Raw genomic sequence first — 26,440 nt, 5'->3', positions numbered from 1 at the left:
GCAACAAAGACCCAGCACAGTCAATAAATAAAATAAAATAAAAGCTTACTTGATTTTCTCTTCCATTTCTTTTTCATACTCTTTCTTTATTATATCCAGTTCTTGCTGATGCTCCTTCCGCAGCATTCGAATATCTTTCTGCAGTTTAACCACCTCCTGGCTCAGCTTCTGCTTCTCCTGCTCCGCCCCTGCTAATTTAAACTCCAGGTCATTGTGATCGGCCTCCATGTTACTAAGCAAGCTGGGCTGAACCACGTGTGATGTGGACTTTCCTTCAGCACTTTCTTCCAAAACTTCTGTGGGTTTACTTTTTCCATTCATCTGTTGTTGTAGAGCCTGTAAACTTTCAAGTTTTGAGGTCAGCTCTTCGATTTCAATTCTGTGTCCTTCCCTCTCGTTCAATAAGCAGGAATCCAGCTCTTTTATTTTTTGCTCCAAGATCTGACAGGTCAAGTCCTCCCCCTGGAGCGTTTTCTGGACATTGTCAACCACATTTTCCAAGTTCTGCTTTGCCCCTGTGTTATTTTTGTCTCCTTCTTCCAAATGCTGGGAAGAAACCAAGGAGTGTTTCTTGTTTTTTCCTTCAAGTTCTTCTTGAAGCTGATTTATCATCACTCGATCCTCATGTTGTTTTGCTTCGGCCTGTTCTATCTTTATTAAGAGCTCCTGGTATTTGCACTGTATTTCAGAATGAGAGGAAATTATTTCTTCTTTTTCCTGCTCCAGCCTCTGCACTAGCATTTCCTTTTCAATTAAATTTCTTTGTAAGACACCGAGTTTTTCTTCACATGCATTCTGCACACAGCCTTGGGAATCTGCTTCTTCTTGCTCAGTACACACTGCCACATTTTCTGACAATCTGGGTACAACTGACGTTTCAGATTGTGGTGAACTTTCCGCGGACTTCAGTTTTTCTTCTAAGATGTGAATTTCTCTGTCTTTTTCCTGCAGTTTTGTAGTTAGCTCACTCAGATGGCTTTCTTTGTCTTTCCTGTATTGCTGTTCTTTCTCTTCCATTTGTGATAACAACTGCTTCTTGATGGCAGCAATCTTTTGTTCAGCTTTTTTCTTCAATTCTGCTAATTTCGCAGCACCTTCTAATTCAAGTCTATCTTCCAATGCTTTTAACTCTTCTTCTTTGCCTTTCACAATTGAATTCACATGTTCCAATTCTTTCTTCACAGATTCAAGTTCAGATTTCATGGAAGATGCTTGCTCTTCAAGTCTTAAGACTTTTTCTTCAGCCTCTTTAACCCTGTTGTCCTTCTCTTCTCCTAACTCTAGGATGTGTTGGAGTTTCTGAATCATTTCTTTCTGTTCACTATCCTTTTGTTGATGGTAATTTTTAAGAACTTCATTTAAGGACTCAATTTCAATTGTTTTCTGAGCAACATGCTCCTCTAATTCCACAATTCTCACTGTTTGAGTTTTTAACTCAGTCTCTAAATTAAAATCCCTTTTCTCCATCTCACTCTTCTTATCTTCCATCTCACTCTTTAAATATTCAAATCTTTTCTTTTGCTGATCAAGGTCCTCCTTCAATAAAGTTAACTGCTCGTCCTTTTCACTGGTTTCCTTTGTTTTTAACTCAAGCTGCATCTGCAATTCTTTACTAGTATTTTGGTACTGTGTAAATCTTGACTGTGCTTTCTTCTTCCACTCTGAGAATTTGATGGACAAGTGATCTGCCTGTTCCAGAGCAGACGTTTTCTCTTTACTCAGAGTTTCAACTTTCAAAGATAAATCTCGCACTTGATCCAGCAATTCCTGCTGTGCTTCATCATGTCGCTTACTTAGTGATGAGATGGCTGCTTCTTTTTCAGCTAGGCTGATGCTATTCTGAAGCTGAGCATTCAAATCAGCTAGCTGTTTACTAAGACTGCTGATCTCAGCTTTTTTTTCTTTAAGCTCTTCTTTCATCATGGTGACAGCATTGATGTTTTCTGACAACTCTTTCTTCAGCTGTGTGATACAAGATTCCTTTTCTGAAGCTGCCTGTTGCTGATTTCCTCCTTCCTTCTGTAAGGCTTCTTTTTCTGTAACAAGACCTTCGATATCAGCCTTCATGCTCTTAATCTGACTTTCTTTTTCTTCCAACTGATGTGCAGCATGTTGAAAAGAACTATTTAGTATATTTTGCTCTTCTGTTAGCTGTCTAAGTTGTGCTTCTAATTCAGAAACCTGGCAAGTTTTGCTTAGTAGTGCCTCCTTCACTTTAGCTGTGTGCTGTTGACAATGGGAGATTCTAGAGAGAATGGCACTGATTTTACTACTGCTGATGTCGATGAGCTCACTTGTTTTAGCCTGTAGTAAGGCTTCAGTTTTCTTAGAGTAAATGTCTAGCTGAACTGCTAGCTCCTCGGACAGTTTTTTGAATTCCAGGCTTTTGTCCTCTAGGCTTTTCTTACTGCTGTCGTGTAAAGATTTCAGACTCTGGAATTCTTCATCTGTGGTTTTCAGCTTCTCAGTAAACTCCAAAACCTTGAGCCTGTCTTTTTCTGCCAGCACCTTCAGTTCAGCTACTTGCTCTTGAAGAAAAATGTTTTCCTTCAGAGAGCCGTTCAAGTCAACCTCCAGCTTTTCAAGTTCAGCTTTTAGTTTAGCCTCATTCTGTGTGAGAGAATCCACGAGAGCAGCATTCTGCTTCAACTGTCCCTGTAATTCCTTTAACGCGGTATCCTGCCTAGCACCCTCTTCCTTCAGCCATGCCATTTCCTTGTTCATCTCTTCTTTTTCACACCCAAACAGGAGCATCTTTTGCTTCAGTTCTGCTACCTCTCGTTCTTTCTCCTGTAACTGGATATCATGTTTTTCCTGAAGTTCTTCAGCTTGCTGACTAAGTTTCCGCTCCCAGACTGCTATGAAATCATCGAGCTCTCGCCTGTGTGCCTCAGTGAGACTTTCTATTTGCTCCTTTTGGTTTGTCTCCAGTCTTGACACTGCATCATTGATTCCAGCTGAGTTAGCCTGTGCCATTTCCAAAATTTTGGCATTGAACTGTTTTTCTTTCTGACTGAGCTCCAGAGCAGTATTTTCAAGCTCTTTTTTAAGTTTGGCTTCCTGATCCAACAATTTCTTCTTTAATATTTCTTGCATCTCCTTTGCTTTCTGCTTAATTTTTTCCATCTTTTTCTCTTGATTTTTAAATTTGGCTTCATATTCCTCTTGCAAAACACGAATACTGTCCTCCTTGGCTGATAATTTCTGTTTGAGTATTTCTATTTCTTTGCTCTGGGCTTCTCTCATTTGTAAAATAACATTTTCCTTTTCCATTAAGAGTTGCTTTGTCTGTTCCTGCTCTGTGTTGTTATCTTTAAGTTGGGATTCATAGAGCTGTGTTAAAGATTTCACTTTTTCTTCCATTTCACAATTCTGTTTTTCAAGCTTCTGCAGTAGATCCTGCACCTGGATTTTGTGAGTGTCTAACTCAGCACAAACATCCTTCTTTTGAGCTTCAACTTCAGCTACCTGTTTAGTAAGAAGAATTCTTTCAGTTTCCAAATCCAACAACTTCTGCTGCAACTGGGCCAGCTGCTCCTCATGGACTTTAGCCTGTTCATGCGTTGTGTTCTGCAGTGACTGGAAAAGCTCCAGCTTAGTCGATGCCTGCTGGAGTTCCCCTTCAGACCTTTTGATGTCTGCCTCTAAACTTTCCACACGGGCCTGATGTTCTTTTAAATGCCTGTCCTTCTCCTTCAGAAGAAGCCCAAGTTGGTTAATTTCATCTTTTAAGGCTTTTTCAGTTCTCTGGATAGAAATCTCTTGTTCTTTAATGATATTGTCAACCTGCTGTTGGTGATGATCTTTCTGTTCATCCAGCTTGGCCTCTAATTCCTGCTTCACTCGATCAGCTTGATCCTTTAGTACAGAAAGTTCTTCTTCTAGCTTGTCACGCGTTTTTAATACTTCCGACAGTTCAGACGATAATGATTCCAATTCTGTTTGTTTCACATCAAGCTTTTCTAAAGTCTTTTCATTCATTTCTTCTATGTGGGCCTGAAAGAGTGTCTCTCTGTCTTTCACCAATATTTCTTTCTCTTGCTCATACTTTTCTCTAAGTTCTTCCATTTCAGTCTGATGCTGCTGCTTTAAGACTTGGAGCTTTTCAGTCCAAATGTTATCTTGCTGATGCTGCAGACTTTCCAATTCTGTCTTGTGTTTTTCAACCATGATGGTAATTTCTTTATTGTGCTTATTTTTTTCAGCTTCCAAATGAATAGTTAAATCTTCTGATTGATTTTTATTTTCTTGCAAGCTTTTTTCCAAAGAACTTTCTAATTCGAGAATTCTCTGTTAATGAAAACAGATGTGTTTTTAATTTATTAGCAATGATATACATGACATGATGTCTACACCTCCTTAAAAATTACAATTTAGATAAAAAATTTTGCATGTCATATCAAACACCAGAAAGGGCAAAGAATCTGTGCTCGGTTCCTAAAGGAATCATGTAATGAAAAAAAACATTCTATTTTTTACACAGCTCATAATTCCAGATTCTTTCTATTTGGGTAACTATTTCAACTATCTACTTTTCAAAACCATTCTGAACGGATAGTGGCGGGGGGAAATGATAAACTAGATAACAGTAATTGTTGGTTGAAAGATGAGTGTTTTTTTCTGTTTTTAAAAAGCCCTATTATAGTATTCTATTACTTTTATAACTTAATTTTGAAAGAAAAATAATGGATCTGGCTTTTACACAAAAAATTATTACTCAGAAGATGTTTTTCAAAAAGAAGGAACTTACATCAAAGTAATTTACCAAATTTTACCAAAGTAGTTTAGAAAAAGTTAATAGCAAAATATTATTATCTCATGAAAATATCAATCTTGATTGAAGGAAAAAGAGCTAATTAAGGCAGAGCCAAGGAATATCAGAACTGGAATGGTATTAAGAAATTATCAGATCCAACCTTTTCATGTGACATGTAAGGAAATTAAGGTATAATTAATTTATAAAGCTAACAAGTGAAAGATGCAGGCCTCCTGAGTACCCATTCCCTTTGACTATGCCACCTTACAAAATGTTGGAAGTGGGCTAGTAAGACACAGTTTAGAAATATGCATAAGAACTGAGACTGTTTCACTGTCTAAATCAGAGCAAAGAGGCTTAAAAAGTCTAAGTAGTATTAATTTACTCCTAATAGGTCAGATATTTCATGCACTGTTAAGGGAAAGAACAGAGGACCTTAAAAATGTGAACACTGAGATAGACATACTTACCTGCTCATCACAGGACGATTTTTTAATATGGGAAAACGGGAGAAAAATTAAGTGTAAAAGTAGAGCAACAGGGTAACTAAACTGATACAAACAGAAAATGAATTATGTCCAGACATGGCATGAGATGAAGGTGAAGAGGTAAGAAGGTGTCAGGGCAAGTGCTGCCTACAAAAGGAGGCCTCTTCCTAAGGATGAAGCTGAGTAAGCAGTGGAGCAAGGATGCTGCACTGCTTACTGAGGGCACAGAATCGGAGTGAGTGCCTGACAAATACAGTCAACCAAAGGCAGAGAGTCAGGAGCACCATAGGCAGACACCAAACCACTCCCACAAATAGCTCTGACTATCTACAAATGGAGTGTACGTATGTGTGCGTGCTCAGCTGCATCCTGACTCTGCGACCCCATGGACTCTAGCCCACCAGGCTCCTCTGCCCACGGGATTCCCCAGCAAGAATACTGGAGTGGGTTGCCATTTCCAGGAGCACATGTATATATGTATCTAAACAAAGTCTTTGCTACAACTTTATATCGACTGTAGAGATAGTAAGAGTTTTCATGTATTAATACAAGTAACCCCACAGCCCAGGGCCCTGAATAGTGTTTAAACTTACAGTTCTGTATGTCTCTGCTTCTTGTTGAAGGTCCCGAAGTTTATTTTCACTCTCTGTGAGGATTGCTTTCTTCTGCAACTCTAACTCTTCCAAGGCCAACGATTCTTGCTGATCTTTTTCTTGAGTGATCTTCAAATATTCTGACTGACTTTTTTCCTGTGCCAAAAACAATCATACCACCTTAGACCCATGTAGATCTTCAGCATTCTCAAAGCACTGCTACAGGAATCATTCATTTCATTTGATCTGCACACCAGACCTGCGAGGTAGGCAGCATCGTTATCTCTCTCTTCTCACACTCTGGTCTGCAGAAACAGGGCATAGTAGCTTTTCCAGTATGGTCTGGCCAGTCTTTGCCACAATTAAAACTAATATGAAAAATTTTGTTTCCAGTAACCCTACTGTGCGAGTGCCTGCTAAATAAGTCACTTCAGTCATGTCCAACTCTCCGCGACCCCATGGACTGCAGCCCGCCAGGGTCCTCTGTCCATGGGACTCTCCAGACAAGAATACTGGAGTGGGTTGTCATGCTCTTTTCCAGGGGATCAAACCTGTGTCTCTGACGTCTTCAGCACTGGCAGGTGGACTGTTTACCACTAGCACTACCTGTGAAGTGTGTCTACTATGTATTCACTACTTAAAATGCTTTGCAAAATATCACTGAATGTGCAGGGTCACATAATTCTGTGCCAAAAACAATCATACCACCTTAGACCCATGTAGATCTTCAGTATTACCACTACCACTACCACTTCTCTAGAGTCTGATATTTCTACTCTAGGCCATAGACATATAATTTATATAAATTTAGGCTGTAAATTTATATAATTTGTGAGAAATACCTTACTATGATAGGGCATACCACATGGAAAAGCTAATCAAAATGAGATTACATGTGAATACATGGATTAGATCAAGGAACTCTAAAAACCTATACAGCTCCTAAGATCTGGCCCATTTCACTCTGTGAAGTATATTGCTTTAAGGAAAGATTTTGTACCATACTGTAAGCAGATTGATTTTTTAAAAATTAGTTTCTATAACATCAATCTTGAAACATCATTTTAAACATACTAAACTGTTTAACATAAACTATAATTTAAATGCATTGCCATCTATGCCCATAAATATAAAAGAGGAAATGCTAATAGTCTGCAGAATTGACTCTCAGTGCCAAACTAACTTCTTTGAGAAACCAGGTAGGAAGGGGAGTGGAAGGGGACGAGCACGTGTGCAGGTATGTGTGCTTCGTGTGTGATTTGTGTCCTGCGCTCACTAGGCTGAGCATGTCTGAAACTATCGATTCCCAAAACACAGTATTAACAAGGTCAATGTTCAGAGTCCAGCGCCCCAATTGTGTGCTACTTGCTCAGTCATGTTCGACTCTTTCGCGACCCCCTGGACTGTAGCCCGCCAGGCTCCTTGGTCCATCGGATTCTTCAGACAAGAATACTGGAGTAGGTTGCCATTTCCTTCTCCAATTACAGTGCCCCAATTACTCCAGCATGAAAACCCACAGCAGGTCTTAATGACAAGAATTTTTAGCACCATCCCCTGCTGCATTTATGTCCCTAGTGTCTCGCTTTGTTCCTTTAATTTCCATGCTACTATTTTAAATTTATGCTGTCCTGTTGTAATTTTTAAGTACTCTTATAAACAACTTCAAATCCTTTTTGGACCAATAAAGAATACAAATATGTGTCCATACAGATGTATATTTCACAACCATGAACTAAACCCCTAACCTCAGCCAACAGTACTGTAAATCCATGTGTCTCTTGGCCCCACAGAGATTACAGAACTCCCTGACTCAGTTCAAGGACCACAGCTGCTGGAAAGCCTCAGAGCCCCAGGTCCAAACCAGAGTGAAAACAGAAATGTGGAAAAGAAAGGAGATGAAAATTATAAAAACTATTTCTCATCCTTTCACACTAAAAGTATTTTTTAATTATACCTATTATCTTATGGATAATAACTTCATGTAAAAACAAGAATCTACATTTTTGGCATTAATACTTCTTAAGGTAACTTATCTAAATAGGCTTTTCACAATTTAAGTAAAATATTTTTTGTTTCAAACTTTCAAATTATACCATGCCAACAACTCTTTCTTATCTTTGCTTTTTTGGTTATTGTTTTAGTTAGTTCAGCCAATTTTTTCTTATTTTACTTTTTTTTTTTTAACATCATATAGACTGAAAATTACTGATATCATTCTACATAAAAGGAAAACTGCATATGTGCTCAGTCGTGTCCAACTCTTTGTGATCCCATGGACTGCAGCCCACCAGGCTCTTCTGTACATGGGATTTTCCAGGCAAGAATACTTGTTCCTCCAAGGAATGTTCCCAAGCCAGGGATCAAACCCAAATCTCCTGTGTCCCCTGCATTGGCAGGCAGATTCTTTACCACTGTGCCATCTGTGAACTTGGTCATTTTCATTTTGTCCTCTTTAAAATGCATTCAAGCAAACTTTCTGAGCCTTAAGCTCTGATACATTCAGTCTGATATCTGATATCTATTAAGACATTCTTGCTAAATTATGCAGTTGCTGGCCAATTGCTTCAATTAACCTATCCTCCCCTTTATTTCCCCCTAATCATAGCCTACAGCCAGGGTGAGAGGAATGATCTACAAACTGATTAATGAAAGCTTGTTAGATGAGCAAATTTAATTTTCAGACAATACTAAATTAACAAATTCTGACAGCCTCATTCCTGCCTACAGTCAGTCTCTCTGCATCCTCAAAGGTCAAGGTTGAGAGTAGCGTGACCTCAACCTAGAAGGCAGGGATGAGGGCGTGACAACTTTATAATATGGGAAAAACAAAATACTGTAGGTACTTACAAGAGCTATTCTCATTTGCTCCTGAAATTCTGTTTCTTGGGTCTGAAGCTTCTTCGTCAGTTCCTGCTCTTTGCTAGCCAACTCCTCTTCATGAAGTTTCTGTAATTTAGCAATTTGTTCTGAGGATTTCTGAAAAGCAGCCAAATAGTTAAAAGTGAACATCCAGATAAAACATGTCACTCTACAACAAAATAATACTTTATTATAGTTCAATCATCAAGCTAACAGATTCCTAAGAGGAAAAATCAGAACATATTTCCCACATAAATCAAAAGTCACCAAATTCTTGAGAGTTTAAAGAAAAACCAGTAAAGTGTTGCTCCTCATTTAGGACATGAAGGGCTACAGCTTCAATAGTCAATCCTATGGGGCTGAAGCTCCAATTCCACATCTTACAAAGATGTTCCCACCAAACAAGATGAGGAAGCACAGCAAGGGGAATACGGATGCGTTGAGAGAGGGCACTCCATCATGGGCAAGGTGCCCTGGCTGCACCCATCTAATTATGCCTACCTCTCCAGGCATGTACTACTACTTACTAAAAAGTTTAATTATTGGTCTTGTTCTTTTTTGAATAGGAAGACTCAAATCTTATAAACATGTCAAACCACCCTAAATAAATTCAAAAATTTAATAAAATCAAATAAAACTACCAAGAAAATGAGGGAAGGCCCACTGGACAAAATAAACATGGAATAATAGCCAATCTCTTCTTAACATAAGAGTAATGAGGAGGGGCTATCAAGCAGGAGAACAATGTAAAACTAGAACATACTGTAAAACTAGTATTAGTGTAATACCAGCATGTGATCAGACACAGCAGTGGAATAGCCCAGAGAATCCAGAAGACCCATACACAGCACTACAATAATTTAGTATGTAATAAAGGTAGTATGGCATGTCAGAAGGGAAAACACAGGTTACGAAAGAAATGATTTGAAGACTACTAGGTAGTCATCTGGAAAAAATTTAGGTTGGATCCCTACCTCACTCCTCACACTAAATAAATTTTAGTTGGATCAAAAATTTAACCATAAAAAATGAAAGCATAAAAGTGTCACATGAGAAAAACACTTTTTTTTTTTACTCAATTGAGAATGTCTTAGAGCAGAACAAAAATTTGCTAACATTTAAGGAAAAGAAAACTTTTCTGCATATCACCCCCCCCCCCAAAAAAACAACAAAAAATGATAAACACAACAAATTGAAAATTATTTGGATAAAAATATCTATCTCCAAGGGCTAATTTTTACTACAAATAAAAAACTTCAGTAAGAAATCAGTAAGAAAAAGTCCAACAGTCCAAGAGGAAAAGGAATCAGGATTTGATCAGGCAACTCAAAACAGAAAACTATAAATTCCATGTAAACATACAAAAACATGTTTGTCATACTGGTAAGAGATATGTATATTAAAACTACAATGATGTCATTTTTAATTTAGCTCATAAAGATTTTTAAAAAGTCAGGTAGCAACATCTTTGTCAGGGCGGGAACATATTCTAATACTTGAATATAAATGGTCCTCCATCAAGCTTGTAGCAACTAGGCAATAATTAAAAATACACATAACTTTTGCCTGAGTAATATTCCATTTCTAGGAATCTATTCTAAAGAAACAGATGTTAGTGAATATGATAAGGATATTCACAATTTCCAACAATAAAAACTGAAAGTCTAAATATCTATCCATCAGCATAAGACTGATAAAATTATGAGCTATTCATAAAATGAAGTCCTGAGCTGTCTTTAAAACAAAAGGGGCATCACTATTAACTCAATAACCAAGACAGATTATTAATTTGGAAAAGCAAAATACAGAACATTAAAAATAACATGCCATCTTTTATTTTTAAAAAAAATTAAAGAGAGGGTTAGAAAGCAAAAAAGAGAAATTATATGCAGAGATTATCTCTGAGAAGTATACTCAAAAAGATACACATTCATTTCTTTATCAGAATGGTTTTTTCCTATATCCTGAACATCATGAAATGGACACCGTCTAAAATATAAATTACTCTTCTTTACTGCAGAGAGTGTAGGAAAAGTATAAGACTTAAGTTTCAAAATTGCTGTAACCCACTGCAATCTAGAATTATTCTTACTTTCATGACATCAACAACCTCCTGCTTCACGCAACTTAATTCCTGTTGAAGTCTGACACGTTCCTCCTCACTTGCTTTTTCAATGGCTTTTATTTGCTCATCCATTTCTGCTTTCATTTTTCTCCGTGCTTCTTCTGTTTTTTGGGCTGTACTCAGGGCTTTCTCAAGTTCCTCAAAAGCTATAATGAAAACAGCAGAAAACAAGTATCTCAAGAAATACTATTATTGAGCTCAAGTGTTTAAATTCAATTGATGGGAACTAAGAGCAGCAGTAGCAGGACATGTTAAAAAACTCATCACTGTTTAAAGCCAAGAGGTATTTGACTGGTAGTTTAACAAAGCCACAAGAAAGGTCCAGTCATTGAAAGCAATTTGTCATTGAGTTCTGGATTCAGATATTAAGATGGCTTATACTGTATGAACTTAGGCTCAAAGTTGGAAAAAATATTAAATGACTAAAGATTTGCCCCAATCTCCCCACAAGTGTCATTATGGATAGCAAATTCATAGAAATGAATACTTGTACCTACTTCTGTAGCATATAATTGCAATTGCTTCTTTGTCTGTTATGCAAGTTCTTGTCTATTATCAATAACTAGGTAACACTATTGTATACTCATTGGGATATTTTTAAGAATGAAAAAATTATTCTTTGACTAATCGTATTTTCAAAAAAAAAAACCTCTTAACCATATAATAAAAGCAGGGTTTTCTCCCTAAACATTTACTGACTGAATCACATATTTAACCAATGTATTTTGATATGAAACGTACTACTTATGTAAGTTTCAAATTAATGTAGCTAACTAGTAAGAAATCTTTTCCTGTTTCAAAAGTGTACAAAAAGGCACTACTAGCAGGGAGTTTTGGGGTGAAATAAGTAAGAAGACAGGCTCTGCAAAAACAGTCACCTAGGCTACAGTAGTAAGATCTTTAAGGACAGCTCACCCAGCATCAAACAGAATCTGATAGCATGGGTACAAGAGCTGAGTAACTAGACACCAAAAATACACGAGTATGTATGTTTATGTATATTTGTGTATACATGCATGTGTGTGTGTGTGCATGTGTGCGCTGTATGTGTGTAAACACACACATTCTCTCTCCCCCCCACTTCTCTCTCTACTGACAGAACACTATCCTGTGAAAATCCTAGTGCTATTACATCCTCAACTATTTTCTTCAGTCCTCAAAAAATAGAAGACTCCCCTTTACCAATGAGAAGAACTATAAATAAAACATCAATTTTCAAGATGGGTTTTAATCCTTTTAAGAAATAAATATTCAGGGTGTCAATTCATTGACACGTGCAGTATTTTCACTTTCAGTGGTGTAAGAAATGCGGAGCTTCAACTGATGATATCCCATTAAAAAGCCCCTTCATTAACTACAATTTCACTTAACAGATAGTGGTTTTCGCAAACAAACTGCATACTAAAGACAAACTTGTATTCTAAAGCATTTTCTTAATGGTGAAGTATAGTAGATATAGAAAAAGGCAACAGAAAGGTGGAATTCTGCTAACAATTGGGAAACACAACTTACTTTGCTTACTACCTTAAAAAAAAAACTTCTCTGGCAATCATGCATTTGATATTAAAAAAAAAAAAAACTATCCAACTTATTCATTTTATATGCCCAAAGTATAAAACCATAGCTCAAATAAGGTCTAAATTTTTAAGGCATATTAATTAAGTTTAATTATTTTTAAAGATTGCCTACTCCAACTTCAGTGATATTTGCCTGCAAACACCAAGATGATAATCCTTAGACATAAATATTCTGGTAAATAAAATATTTAAAGGAATATTCTTTTACTATAAATTCTGGTGTCCAGCATAAATAAACATCTCTTGCTCGTAATAAGAAATTAGTTTCCTTGTTTCTCAAAAACCAGTCAAGTGAAGTGATCAATTACAGGAAAGAAATCTTGTAACCGGGTGCGTACTGCTTAAGTTTGAGCTGAAGGCTTACATCTGGGAAAGAAAAACATGGAAAAAGGAATGATGGTATTTTTTAATGTTTGGATGTCATCACCATCTTTTCATTACAGCTAATATTCAGCATATAACATTGTATCTTAGCATTTCTAAGCACTTCACAGAAATATCTTAAATCAGGCTCTAGAGAACCTGAAGATAGTTATGATATTCTTCCAGCAAGACCCAGTTTTAAATGAAAAGCTTCTGTCAATTAAGCAAAACAAAGCTGTACATAGTCAATACCAAGTGAAACTTTCGTTTTTTAAATTCCAGAATCCAATACAGTATAAAAACAGATACAGGGCTCTCACTTTCTTAATCAACAACAACAAAAATCAATGCCACAAAGTTCCTTTTGGATATAATTTTCCAAAAGTTAATCTTCCTAACCATACTCAGTAAATTTTAGTACATTCTATATGGTATTGTAATTTTAGTGTTTAATACTCCAAAACAGTTAAGTCACTTGATTATCCATCATATAATGATTAATGTAGGACAGATCTGGTTCCAAAGTTCTCATCTAAATTTAATCCTTTCTTCCCATGCTCTGCCACCTTGTCAAAAAACCATGTAATTTTATACCTAAAAGGACATCTTTGAGACTTTTAATTCAACATCTTCATTGAAATGTAAGAACTGAGTCCTCCAACTTTTCCTTTGGATGATAAATCAACTTAACTATACAAGGTTGGAAGAACAATCCTTACCTTGCATTATTTTCTAAAACTAAGAAAGCTGGCATTGATCAGGCTCAGCTGAGCAGTAACATACCTTACTGAACCAGAATTTTTTGAACCAGTTTCTGATGGCTTCTAACTCTCAACAAAATTCACCATGTTATACCTCTGATAGACATACAAAAACTCACTGCTTTCCATCTCCATCGTGCTCTATGAAAATGTTAAGTCCCCCCAAAACAAAATTTTAAAGAGGCAGCAAAACACGTTTCTATATCCATGTACAGAAAACTTATTTCAAACACATTCTACACTGCACCACAAATGAAGCCACTTCCTTACAGGAAGTCTGCCTCCAAAAACGAATCCCATTTCAATGCTGAAGGAGCATATGCTGAGAGCCTACTTACTAACCAGAAACATCTCACCTTCTGATCCTGCGACCACCAGATACAGTAAGTGGAGTCCATGGCCTGTAATATTCTAAACGCGAATTCCCCCTCCCCTTTCCAAAAGGAATCTACACTAGGATTTTAACGTTGAGTACTAAAGAGGTATGTTCTGAAGGCCTACGTAATTTACCTTCCAATTCTGAACAACATGAGTGAGTGGGGAGAAAGAAAGCGTGCATCAGCCCCAACTGACGAGCCCTCTGCCAACATGCAGGAGTGCGCGGGGAAACCGTGGCCACAGCACACATCAACGGGAAGGCTAAGCACCAGCTGCCACCAAATGTTGCAAGAACACATGGTGTTCTTCCAAAGCAAAATTCAATGTATCTCAGGCAATTTTCATTTTCAAACAAAAACCTGTGAAAACATGTCTACGAAAAATGTAATATACCTGAGGAATAGTCCTCTATCAGTTACAAACACAGGGCAGATCTTTTACTGCCAGCTCCTCACCTTCCCCTTAGACAAGGTTCTCTTACATCCATGGCAGGTATAAAAATGGACAAATGCTCACTATAAGAGTTACATGAGCTCAGTAATCCAACCATTCATTCATCATATATTTATTAGATGTTTGCCATCTGTCAAGCATATGCTAGGCACTGGGTGATATCAAGAAAGTATTTCACAAAGACAGCTGAAGTTATAAGGTGTGTGTGTCGGGGGCGGGGGGCGCAAGTATAAAAGAACTAAGCCTCAGGCTAAGCTAGGACAATTGTGGCATTTGCTTTTGTCACTTCAGCATCCTTCCCCGCACCATCCTCAAAGTCCTAACCAGTCATATTAATAACAGCAAATGCCAGAATTCTGAGATTCTAGGCAGTATTACTGTTTTGTAGCACTGTCCTGGAAGACACTTTATGACAAAAATAACAAGACCCACTCTACTCCCCCTGCGGAGAATAAGGAAAGAGGCAGAAAAGTGGAAAGGCTGGCAACCTCTAGATTAACTAAGAAGCTGAATAATAACACCAAGAATGAGTAAGTAAGCCAGTGCCTATTTCTTTATCCCTGCAAAAAGCTGCCAGAAATGCATGAGGTATTAAAAAAAAAAAAAAAAACAGCTAGTACTACGAAATTAATAAAATGCAAATTAGCAGAAAAAAACAACAAAAAGTTCTTACTTATCAGAATTCCCACCCAATCATCAAGCCTCTTTTGGGAATAAAAGCAAAAGTCTAGAGCAGCAGTTTTCAAAGTCTGATCTCAAAATCCTAGAGTCCTGAGACTCTCTGAGGAGCTATGAGGTCCTCTTTTTTCCAAATACTTATCTGCATGAGGGCAGATGTTCTTGATCTATTTCAACCAAATTAACATATCACAACAGACTGAATGTAAAAACAGGCATGAAAATCCAGTTATCTTCTATTAAGTTAAACAATAGATAAGCAAAGATGTAAAATAAGGTTTTTCTTCACACTAAATTGTGTTTTGGGAAATACAGGTAGTTTTCATTAAAGCATTTATACTTACATGTAATAGGTTTTTAACTGTTATTTTTAAATGAACTATTTTTTAAATTTCTTAGCTTTAATTTATAATATAATAAATACCAATCCATATTACCCACATAATAAAAACTCTTTGGAATCCTCAACAATCTTTAAGAGTACAAGGAGATCCTTGTGTCTAAAAAGTTTGGAAACCACTGGTCTAGAGTTTACATAAATGAAAATAAAATGATACCACCACCCAGCGGCATAAACCAGCTAGTGCCAATACTTGTAAGCTGGGGCCTTCAGAAATCTAATAAATAATCACATTTTGCAACGGAAATCTACTTTCAAGCCACTTCCCAAAATACATATCAAAATTCACTCTAACAGATTAACTATGCTTTGACCTTTCAAGTTTTTACAGATCTATCCAGATTTTCACATACTCCTTAATCATGCAAATTTATCTATCAAATATTTTGAAAACTTCAGGATGACCTTGAAAAATATTAGGCTAAAGCTAAGTAAATTTAATTAAATTGAAAATATGATTCTGTAATAAATGTGTTCCTCTAGTTGCTGATGCTTTCCAGTAACAGTGACAATTGTCAGGAACAGAAATAAGTGCAGGGTGACAATGACTTTCCAAAGATATGGGTGCACAGCTACTACTGCAGAGATGCACCAGCACCTACAAATAGATGATTGTTAGATAAACAACCTATATTAAAATCTAATCCCATTTAAAATAATAAAGTTTTCCATCAGGTGTTCATTCAGTGCCAAAATGTGTACTTACTATTTGCCTAAAATGGCACTCTTAAATTCTACTTTAATTCCTAATTTTTTGCCTGAGAAACATGGAATTTTCTTTGTAAAGCTTATACTAAGTACCCATGATAAGGAAAAAAAACAGCCCTTACCCCAGTCCTGTTCATACAAGGCTTGGGAAAGGCACCATGATTCACTTATTGGCATGTGTGGATGCACAAAAATAAGATGTTTCGTGAGACTTAAGACTCCAAGAAAACTCGGTGATAAATTATCAGCAACTAACAAAACACTTAAATACACATGTGATTTTTGTTTGTTTTAAATATGCATAAATCTTACACATTGTTTAAAAAGAAACTATTTTAAAGGGTTCTTCAAATAAATATGTTCCACTGAATGCCTTTGGCATTATCAGGCCTATACTATACAGATGAAGGAAAAAAAAAACACAACTTACTTCCTGAACAAACACAACATGACAATAAAAAAGCAGACGATGTTATGAGTTAATCTACATTTTAAAGTGCAGCCAATCATATAAAACACAGAACTTCAGCAAAAACAGGGTACATGAAAAGGAAACAGGGTTTATGAAAGTTAATTCACTCTGGAAACTTCCCTAATCCAAGCAGAATATTTTACTCATTTTGCAGAATTGTAGGCAAAAACAATGGGGGGAAGGTGTTAATACTACGATGTGGGTTTTCTTTTATAATGGCTATATTTAAATAACAAAAATAACTAACAAAAAAGAGTAGAAATTTATGGGTCAGACTTTATCCTGAGAAAAAAATCAAAGATGGAATAAGCTATATTATAAAGTTGTTATAGGATTATTCATAATAATGAAAATAGAAAATAATCTAAGTGCTGACCAACAGGGAGATGGTTAACGATGTACATGCATTCTGATAAAGCCATTAAAATATGTTAGTACATTAGCAACATGGAAAAGTTCTCCTAATATAATGTTAAATAAAGAAAAGGGAGCATATAAAATTATATGGACAATTATGATTACAACTATATAAAATAAGGATTATGGAAAGACTAAATGGAAGTGTATTGCAACAACAGTGATGTGCTTTCATTTTCTCTATTTCCCAATTTGTTTTTTGTAATATACTACATTAATGATTAGCCAGCTACTCTACCTCCTATTTCACTTAAAAACATACACACATACAAAATAGCCAAGACTTAGTGTGAACTTAACATTCTGTACAGGTGCTGAACTGAAAAGATAATATTCTAGACAATTAGTAGTAATACCCAGCACTTGAAAAAACACCATTACATATTTAAGCTGAATCACCAGAATTCTCCAAATTTAAAATCTGGTTACTTGATGATATGACCATCTATTTTAAAATAACACCTAGAAAGGAATACTATCAACAGTGTTGTATAATGCTTGTAACAAAAATATTTATTTTTTGGCTTTCTTTATCCACTGAAATAAGTAATTTTAACAACACAAAAGTGCTACAGTACTGTGCTTCAGAAAACACGCCCAGCAGTTCCACTGTAGAGCTGAACTGAGTAAGTACTACAGGCTGATACAACATCAAGCAGGCGTGTTACCATGTACCCACAGTCTAAGTATTTTATGATAGTATTATTCTTTTTAAAATCAGAGACACTCAGATTTCCTTTGTCCTCCAACATATGAGAAGCATCACAGTTTGTCAAGAAAAACTGAAAAGCAGTGCAATAGACTGTTTTCCAACAAAAGTAGTAAGGAATGTATTTGAGCTGATTTGACCTCCAGAATAAGTGTGCCCCCAAAATTAGTTATCTGTCTGCAAATACCCACATGTCAAGAACTGCTAAATATATAAATTAATTTTTTACAATAAAAAATGCATTGGAAGAGTTCAGATTCTTTGATAATTATTTTATGTACACATTTACTTCTAAAAATCTTAACCACATGGTCAGCTTTTATGTGTTTAGCCTTTGAATTTTAAATCTAAGAGAAAGACAAACATTTAACAGAGAAACTAAATTCTCCAAGTGCCAGATGATATTCATATGCTACTATAGAAACTATACTTCCTTTACAAAGACATTTTCTTACTTTTAGTACTAAATTTGGACTTTTCTGTTAAGTGGAATAATCACTTATAGGTGAACCAACAACCATATTATATTTGAACAATTCTGTTCAGACTAAACCATTAGATAAAATTCAGTTGATGCACAAAACGAAGTTTCATTATAGATTTTAAAGGACAACATCCTCAATATGGAGTCAGTATGCTACAATTTTCTATCATAAACCCAATAATTATGACTACAAATATAATTTCAAAAATGTCTATAAAAGCACTCTTTGTTATCCAAAGACTTTCCAAAGTAAATATTTCTATTAAATAACTATAAATCTTAATTCTTTATTTAAGTATTTATTAATTTTAAACTTTGACAGTACTATAAAGATAAGTACTATAAAGATAAATATATAAATTAATTTTTTACAATAAAAAATGCATTGGAAGAGTTCAGATTCTTTGATAATTATTTTAAATCTTTAAAGTACTATACAGATAAGTTTTTTACCTTATAGGTTTTTCATGAAAATCATATTTACAGACAAAATACATAAAAGGTACAAACTACCATGTATAAGCACAAGGAATATAGCCAACATTTTGTAGTAACCATAAATGGAATACAACCTTTAAAAATTGTGAATCACTATGTTATATACCTGAAACTTATATATCAACTATACCTCAACTAAAAAATAAACAAATAAAGACAAAATATATCTGAGTTTCAGAGAAGTAAGAGGAGGAGGGCTATATTACAAAACCGTTGACTGCAACAGCAGCCTGGGGAATTGTTATCCTACATGTGAATTAACTGTATGTTTCACCTGCCTTTTCATCATTCACCCCATTTTATTTGTTATTCATGGGTTTCTATCCCCTCACCAAGATACACCTCAATTTAAAAAGGAAATGAAACCCTTCACCAGCATTATTTTCTCTCAGCTGGCTACAACAGTCAAAAAAAGCAATCCTAGAAATGAAAAGGCTTGACGTGAGACGCTGAGACTTTGCAGTAGGTTCTTCTGTTCACAGAAACCAGTGTTTAACAGCATCTCACAAGTCTCCAACTGCTTCCAGGAAGTTGTTAGAGATTATAACCTGAGAGATTTTTCTACTAATGTTCTCTAAAGGGAAATCTTCTTAGGTTTAAAACAACTTCAAGAAGATATTTTGGAGCACATCTAGTGTGAACCAACTACCCCTCTCATTCAGACCCATTCATCTCCTTAAACCTTACAATCTGGTTTCTAAAATGATTTCTGAAATTTCATTCTAGGAATTGAATCCTCATGCAAATTAAAAGAAATTTTAAAAAAGCTTCATCCCACCTTCTGCATTTTTGGAAATGCCTCCTATATTCCCCAGAAGCCTAAGTTTCCACAATTCCTATGATGTCCCAAGTTAACTTTTTTCTTCTCATTTACTTCTCTTCACCAAATGCAAGATCTCTATGTTAACAACCCAGACACTGGACGCAAGAGGCCCAGATTCAAATCCTGACTACCCATTTAGTTTCTGTGGGTGAATCTAAGCACGTTACTTAACTTCTACCTTCTTGAGTTTTCTTGTCTCGTTCCTTATTTGTAAAATGAGAATAACAGTAATACACATGTCATAGAAATTTTAAGGATTAAATACAAATACATACATGAGCGAGTGCAAGCAAGGCAGTCATGACAGAGCCTCGCATCAAGTACCTGCCGGCCTTCAGCAGGCGCCACGGCTGCTGCTGCTGCCAGTAAAGCAGTCTTTCAGGGAAACCAGCCTCTTCCGGAATTTGAACCACAGACTTCAACCTTAGGCTAATGACTCCAGAAAGACGCTCCAATTTCTTATTTCCAAATTTCTTCAAGTCAATTCCATTTGGAAAGCTCATAATTGGCTTAAATTCAGAGAATCTAAGCAAACTCATCATTTCACTCCATTCCTCAGTGTCCCCATTTAGACTTCCTTTATTCTGGCATCATGTGATTCATTCAGTCTCCAAACCTTAAATCGCTGATGTCTTCTTAGACTCCTACCTTTCTTCTGCCCCTTCAAGCTGGCTGGATACCAAATTCTGCAGAATCAACCCCTCCTCTTCTTCCCAGATCCACCATCCTAGACAAAGCGGCCAAAGCTCTCAGTTCCCAAAACCTGGGTTTCTACCTTTGCTCTTAAGTTCAACTTTGTACTTCATTTCTTTTCTACATACAAAACTGGTTTCCATCACATTTATACTTTCCTATTACTGGTTCCTAACACGGAAAACACACCAAAGTCTAACCTCGGCTACTCAGTATCTTTACAGACTTTAACAGTCAGTTCCTTCACAATCCAACTTCATTTTCCACCTCAGCAAGAATGAGTTCCAGCTGACACACACCACCTGTGGTCACTGTGCCTGCTTATGATCTAGAATCTGAAATGTGTGTTGCCCCCGCCTGTCTGTGTAGGCCCACTCTATTCACTATCTGAGGCCCAACTCAAAACTCCCATCCTCACGAATCTGAAGGTCCCATTCACTTACTCTCACCTCTTTCAAGCACCTCTCCTTTCTTGTCTTGCATTACTCAGTATCATACCCTGCTGAACACTGTGCTGCTCTCAACACTTCACAGCCTAGCATTTGTTGGGTCAGAACATAATGCTGCTATGTATAATGCTGAATTAGTCCATCATTCTCTTAAAAGAAGCAAACTGTATCTTATACTTTTTGTTTATCCCCAAGCATCCATAAAGTAGCAGTTATTTAGTATGTACCACACTGTGCCTACCTGGGCTGTTCCAAAATGTACACCTAAATTTTGATAGTCCAAGGCAGTGGTCACCAAACATTTTCCACAAAGAGCCAGATAATAAATACTGTAGGCTTTTCAGGGTTCTATATAATAGGCCAAGCATGAGCTGCATTACCAGCACAGGCCATAGTTTACCAAGCCCTGCCTCTTCTAAGGAACAGTCTACTGTGTCTTTATAAAGAGGCTCTAGAGTTGAACATTTTTATCCATATTTAACTAATTTTTCTAAATGTTGGTTAGTCAAGCACTTCACATGACTTCTGAGTTCCAACATAAAACAAGTAACCCCTGATTTCTTACCAGCTCTTTCAGACTTTTCTTTCTGTTCCCGTAACTCCTCTCCCTGGGTAGTCATCTGTTTGATGCGACTGCGAAGTTGGGCAATTTCTTCTTCTTTCATTTCCAGGGTTTCATGCATCTGACGTTTTGTCTCTGCTATTACCATTCCCTAAATAGAAGTGCAGACTCTAAAGCGTTTGCATAACAAAACTGCGTTATTAAGAGCACACAACAAACTTACTTTCAAGGGCAGAAAACATAATGTTTCTTACTAAGTAGAGCATAAGAATTATTTCAGTATTTCACAAACTGAAGTCTGTGTCCTGAGTATATACTACACTATGTACTACAGTAACTTCAGTTACCTGGCATATCAGGGTATTTTTAATATAAAAATTGTGTTAATAATAGTTGAAACTGTTAAAAACACATTTTAGTTAAAAGATTTATAATCTTTTCATAAATGCTTACTATAATTTTCCCTGTCTTAGTAAACAGTTTACAATAAATCAACAAAATACAGCCTTTTGTACTGGGCTCACAACCAACCATGATTACTGAACTGTGCTCTAATATGGGGAAGACCCAAAGGCTGCCAAGAGAATAAGGTCACCGCTGCCATACTGGATGGACCAAGACTGTGGTACAGATCTACCTGGTTTTTCTCTTTCCTCTTGTGACAATCTTGGTCCCAACACCACTCCTTATTACTGTCAGTGGGGCAATCCCATTCCTCCAATTTGCTAACTGTCTTCCCACTTTCTGGATAATCTACACAAGAAATGAAGGTCGCTGGGGGGAAATATAATCAAACAGTAGATATTAAATCAGTCATTTGCAACTAACAACAAAAAAAAAAGTGTAGTTCAAGCTGTCTCTTGACTAAGACTCTGTGACAGCTAGTTTATGATATCAACCTTACTTCTAGGGTTTGTCAACTCTTGCTTTAGGGTCTGACTCTTCCAGACAGCTAATATTAATGAACAGATTAAAAACCAGGTAAGAGGGGCATTATTACACAAATTTCAAAACAAAATTGTGAGCCTTCAGTTTCCTCAAAAACCAACTCACAGTGGAAAAAAAGAGAGATAGAAAGAGAGAGGAATGGAACCTATAGATTTAAAAAAGCCTTAAGAGTCACAACATCAAACTGCAATAAAAGAACCTCATTTGGATTCTGTGTCACAAAAAAGAGCAAAAGTGTATGAGACAAAAGGGAAAATCTGAAACTGCTGAGATAGTTGGCTGTTATCAAGGAATTGCTATTAAATTTTTAGATGTGATTATAATAATGTCATTATATTTTTATAAAAATAGTCCTTTATTTTAAAAGACATATTAAAATACTTATAGAAGAAATGATAAGATTTCTTAGATTTGCTCTAAAACAATCCTGGGATGAGGATACTGGCAGCTGGGAATATACACATGAAACAAAATTAGCCATGAGATGTTAAGCGTTGAAGTTGGGTGATGGATTCACAGGAATTCCTTTTATTAATCTTTGTATTTTCTATAATAAATTTTCTCAAAAAATTTTTTAAGCAGTCTTTATGAAGTTAATGGAATATAATCTAGTAAAGTGGACAGAATGAAAAGACTGACAATATATTTCAACAGCAGAACAGCTCTGACACTTTCTTAATCATATGGTCACTTAAAATCTGTAGCTTTAAGTACCAAACTAAAGAACATGGTGGATGGTATAGAACTAATTGGAAGCTACTTTGAAAAAAAAAAAAAAGGACCCATGAACTTGGCACTGAAAAACTTTAGTCAAAACTGTTTGTTTATGAATTTTTTTAGTTGTCTTTGCTGTCATAGCTGAAGCTACTGTCCCAACTCGAAACTGCCAATCTCAACTATACACTGTAAAGTTTATTTTCAGAAATTTTTATTTATGCTAATGAATATATTACCACTGCTGTACTTTTTGGGCAATCTGTTTCCATTATATTTGAAAGACAATACTTATATAATTCACATTTAGTAATGCCTTAACTGTAACTAATTTAACTTTTCTCTAAAAAGTAGTTATGTACTATAAACAAATTTCTTTTGCAACAGCATTCTAACCTAGAAATCAAAATGCTGACTGGATCAAGAAATCACAGATTCAGCTTCACATGATACAAAACTAATAGTTATATAAATCTAGAAATGAAAACAAAGAGGTTTTTTTCATGGAAGCAGGCATAATAATTTTGGAAAGCAGAAGTCTGAATGCTTCCAATTGCTTCCAAAATGAACTGGGGCGGGGGGCCTTCGACAAATTTTAGTATCGTAAGTTTTGTTGTTTTACCTTATCTTGTTCAAGCTGTTCAATTAAGTTCTTTGCATCACGCAACTGAGTGATAAGTTTAGTCTTCTCAGCCATATGAAGCTCCTAAAAAAATTTTAAAAATTCATTTCCATCTCTAATAAAGTTTCTTCTTATATGCGAACTCTAAACATTTTATCTAAATTTGAATACTCCTACAAGTCTAGTAGGAGAAAAGAACACAGGATGTGTCAAAAGGATGGTAAACGATAGACTCCCAGGGCACTCGGGGGCCCTCTCCACGCTGTCTACGGAGGAAGGGGCAGGCCTTCCAGAGGAGGTGCAGGCCACGCTGGGGCCTGTGGATCTACCGTCGCTGGGCTACGGTAAGCCACACTCATTCGCTCTTTACCTTCATCTTTTCTAGTTCTTGAAGTCTTTCATCCAGTTGCTCCTGCAGGGCTTCTTTCTCACTAGTTAACTGCACACACTGTTCCTTATGTGACCGGATGGTCTCCTTGCAGCGCTGCAGCAGGTTCTCCTGACGCTTAACTCTCTGCTGAAGCGCTTCCACTGCTTTAGCAGAAGCTCCATCTCCCACTGTCAACAGTAGAGCAGCATAAACAGGGGCTGTCAGTAAAGAACCTGAGGACTCCCCTGGATTCTGTTGTGCACAGGAATGTATGCTCATCCCAACGCTTTGCTATACTCCAAGCCACTCAGAGAAGACAGGGACGCTCTTCCTAACTTCTACTTTGCGGCTGTTTGTGTGATCTGTAGCTGAAGGAGCTAAGCAGTACGTTCACCTCTTCCGTGGTTGCACCCCAGCCCAAATGACACACAGCACTCAAGAGTTAACTAATGTTAACTGAATCCACCCTCCTTAAAAGACAGTTTCATGGCCATCTTTCACTCTTTGCCAGTGCCCCCTGTGTCTCAGTGCCTATAACAAAATGATCTGTAAAGCATTCCTTCCAAAGCATTCTCATCTCGTCTAAAGAGGAGTCCTGGCATGTAAGCTTTCTCCACCTCCATACATTAATGAAACAGGCCAGGGAGTTTTTCAAGGGCCCTTACAGGCTGGCTGCTCAGATAGATGACTGATCAGGTCTTTGCTCTGGTGCTGGCCGGACCAAAAGTTTATCATCAGTTTCTTTGCAAGGAAGCCAGTAAATAAAAACTGGGAATTTTACTGAATAGATAGCTCAAAGTCTCTAAGACTAGGGTGGACTATAATTGGATTTTAAAACAGAATTTATTCTTTCTTTTCAGTTAGAAAGCAAGTAATAGGGCAAATACTGGGATCTTTTAAAGTAGAAATATGTAAGCAGTATTACTTAAAAACAAAAAGAGACAAATAATGACAAAGAGCATATTCCTTAATCTTGAGTAGACCTGACCTTTTATATGAAATCTAGCTACCACTCTCAATAAAACAGTATAATGTAATGAATTTCAGTGACAATGCACATGTATGCTACTCATGGACTTTCAAGTAGTAAAACAATTACTTACTTTCTCCCAAATAATAATAAACAAAAAGCCCAAAAAACCATCAAAACTCTTGCATCTGTTAAAAACAACAGGTCCAAGATGGAGGGTTATGTTAAGCCCCAAGCCACCAAACTGAGACTTAATTACAGTTTTGACCTCTCCCAGAAATGGAATCTTAAGCCAGTTCAGCAGGAATCACCTGGTCAACACTAGAGCGGTCACATGCCTGACACACCCCTGCCTCCTCCAAAGGAAAGGGACCTTGTCACAACCAATCCACTCTTTGCTACTCTAACTTCCTTGTTCCACTCTCTTCTGTCTATAAAAGTCTTTCATTCCTTCATTTTGTACAGCTCCCAGGAGCTCTTTTGAATCTGCTAGAGGAGATGCTGCCCAATTCATGAATCACTGAATTATGCCAATAAGATCTTCTAAATGGACTCAGTTAAATTTTGTTTTTTAAAGCATCTTTCTAGAAATATGAGGGTCAGGGACATTTTACTTCTACCTCAGTCCATGTCTATCAGTTCCTGCCCTAGAATCTCTCAACATCCTCCTCTAGTTTTTAACTTAACCTCCTGACAAGCTGAAGCTTACCTACTGGCTCTACATCACTGTCTGTGTTGTCTTTATTGATGCCTTCAGGCTCTGGTTCCATTTGAGGGAGTGGTTTTGGTAGATCAGCATTCATTGGGCCATTTCGTAACCGTTGCTTCAGCAAAGAAACCTAAAAACAAAAAGTTTTTCATTAGGGGGAAAAAAATTATGGCAGTAGCACTTTCTTTAAAACAGAGAAGGGAAGAGTAAAAGGTATCATTTTTGCTATAATGGAGGGAAAACAATGAAAGTACAAATTTACTCCCAATGCAACCAATTTTGGTATTTGCTATTTTCAGTGATATCTTAGCCAGAAGACACAATAAATCAAAAATTATCCTTAAAACTAACTGAGTAGAAAAGCAGAGAGTTTTAAAAATAGGCCTTTAAAAAAAAAAAAACCAGAACTTATCAGATATCCCATCAAAATCCCTTTATTTTCCTTTATCCAAAAATTCCACACTTTTTTTTTTACCTGAGTCTGGAGAACACTGATATACTGATCTTTTTCCTCTAAAGATGCATCAAACTCCTCCTGAAGATGTTTTTTTGCTTGTTGGTCCATTTGAAGCTCCTAAAACATAAATGATTCACAGGCAGTTTTCAGTATAAAACAAAAAACATGAACCTGAAGTTTTCAAAACTTAAAAACTGATCAACCCAGACTGTATTACTCTTAAGGTATAAGCAACAATAATTAGAGAATAATTAACATTTAAAACAGTAGTATTTACCTCAACAAATAATTCTGTTCTTTAAAGAGTATAAAGATCCAAGAAGAGAAAACATACTTTTAGACCTTAATCACTGCTGAATTAACAATTCTGTAGAAAGGATTTAAAAAATGTTACTTAAGATAAA

The 26,440-nt window shown here is 36.4% G+C and overlaps 1 protein-coding gene across 13 annotated transcripts in view; it reads right to left on the bottom strand.

The window, feature by feature from the left end:
- GOLGA4 (golgin A4) overlaps positions 1 to 26,440 on the bottom strand; it is a 122,184-nt gene that overhangs the window by 45,374 nt on the left and 50,370 nt on the right. For 12 of the 13 annotated variants that reach the window (XM_044934120.1, XM_044934121.1, XM_044934124.1 and 9 more), the window contains 9 exons: positions 26,055 to 26,153; positions 25,580 to 25,709; positions 23,901 to 24,088; positions 23,531 to 23,614; positions 21,250 to 21,397; positions 10,789 to 10,967; positions 8,685 to 8,813; positions 5,838 to 5,993; positions 50 to 4,290 (listed from right to left, as the gene is read on the bottom strand). In XM_044934120.1, the coding sequence (XP_044790055.1) occupies positions 50 to 4,290; positions 5,838 to 5,993; positions 8,685 to 8,813; positions 10,789 to 10,967; positions 21,250 to 21,397; positions 23,531 to 23,614; positions 23,901 to 24,088; positions 25,580 to 25,709; positions 26,055 to 26,153 (5,354 nt within the window). The remainder of the gene's footprint in view (positions 1 to 49; positions 4,291 to 5,837; positions 5,994 to 8,684; positions 8,814 to 10,788; positions 10,968 to 21,249; positions 21,398 to 23,530; positions 23,615 to 23,900; positions 24,089 to 25,579; positions 25,710 to 26,054; positions 26,154 to 26,440) is intronic. The other variant, XM_044934123.1, reaches the window with a different exon arrangement.

Source organism: Bubalus bubalis, chromosome 21 (assembly GCF_019923935.1).
Source record: "Bubalus bubalis isolate 160015118507 breed Murrah chromosome 21, NDDB_SH_1, whole genome shotgun sequence".
Taxonomy (NCBI): domain Eukaryota; kingdom Metazoa; phylum Chordata; class Mammalia; order Artiodactyla; family Bovidae; genus Bubalus; species Bubalus bubalis.
This window is presented reverse-complemented; position numbering and strand designations above follow the sequence as displayed.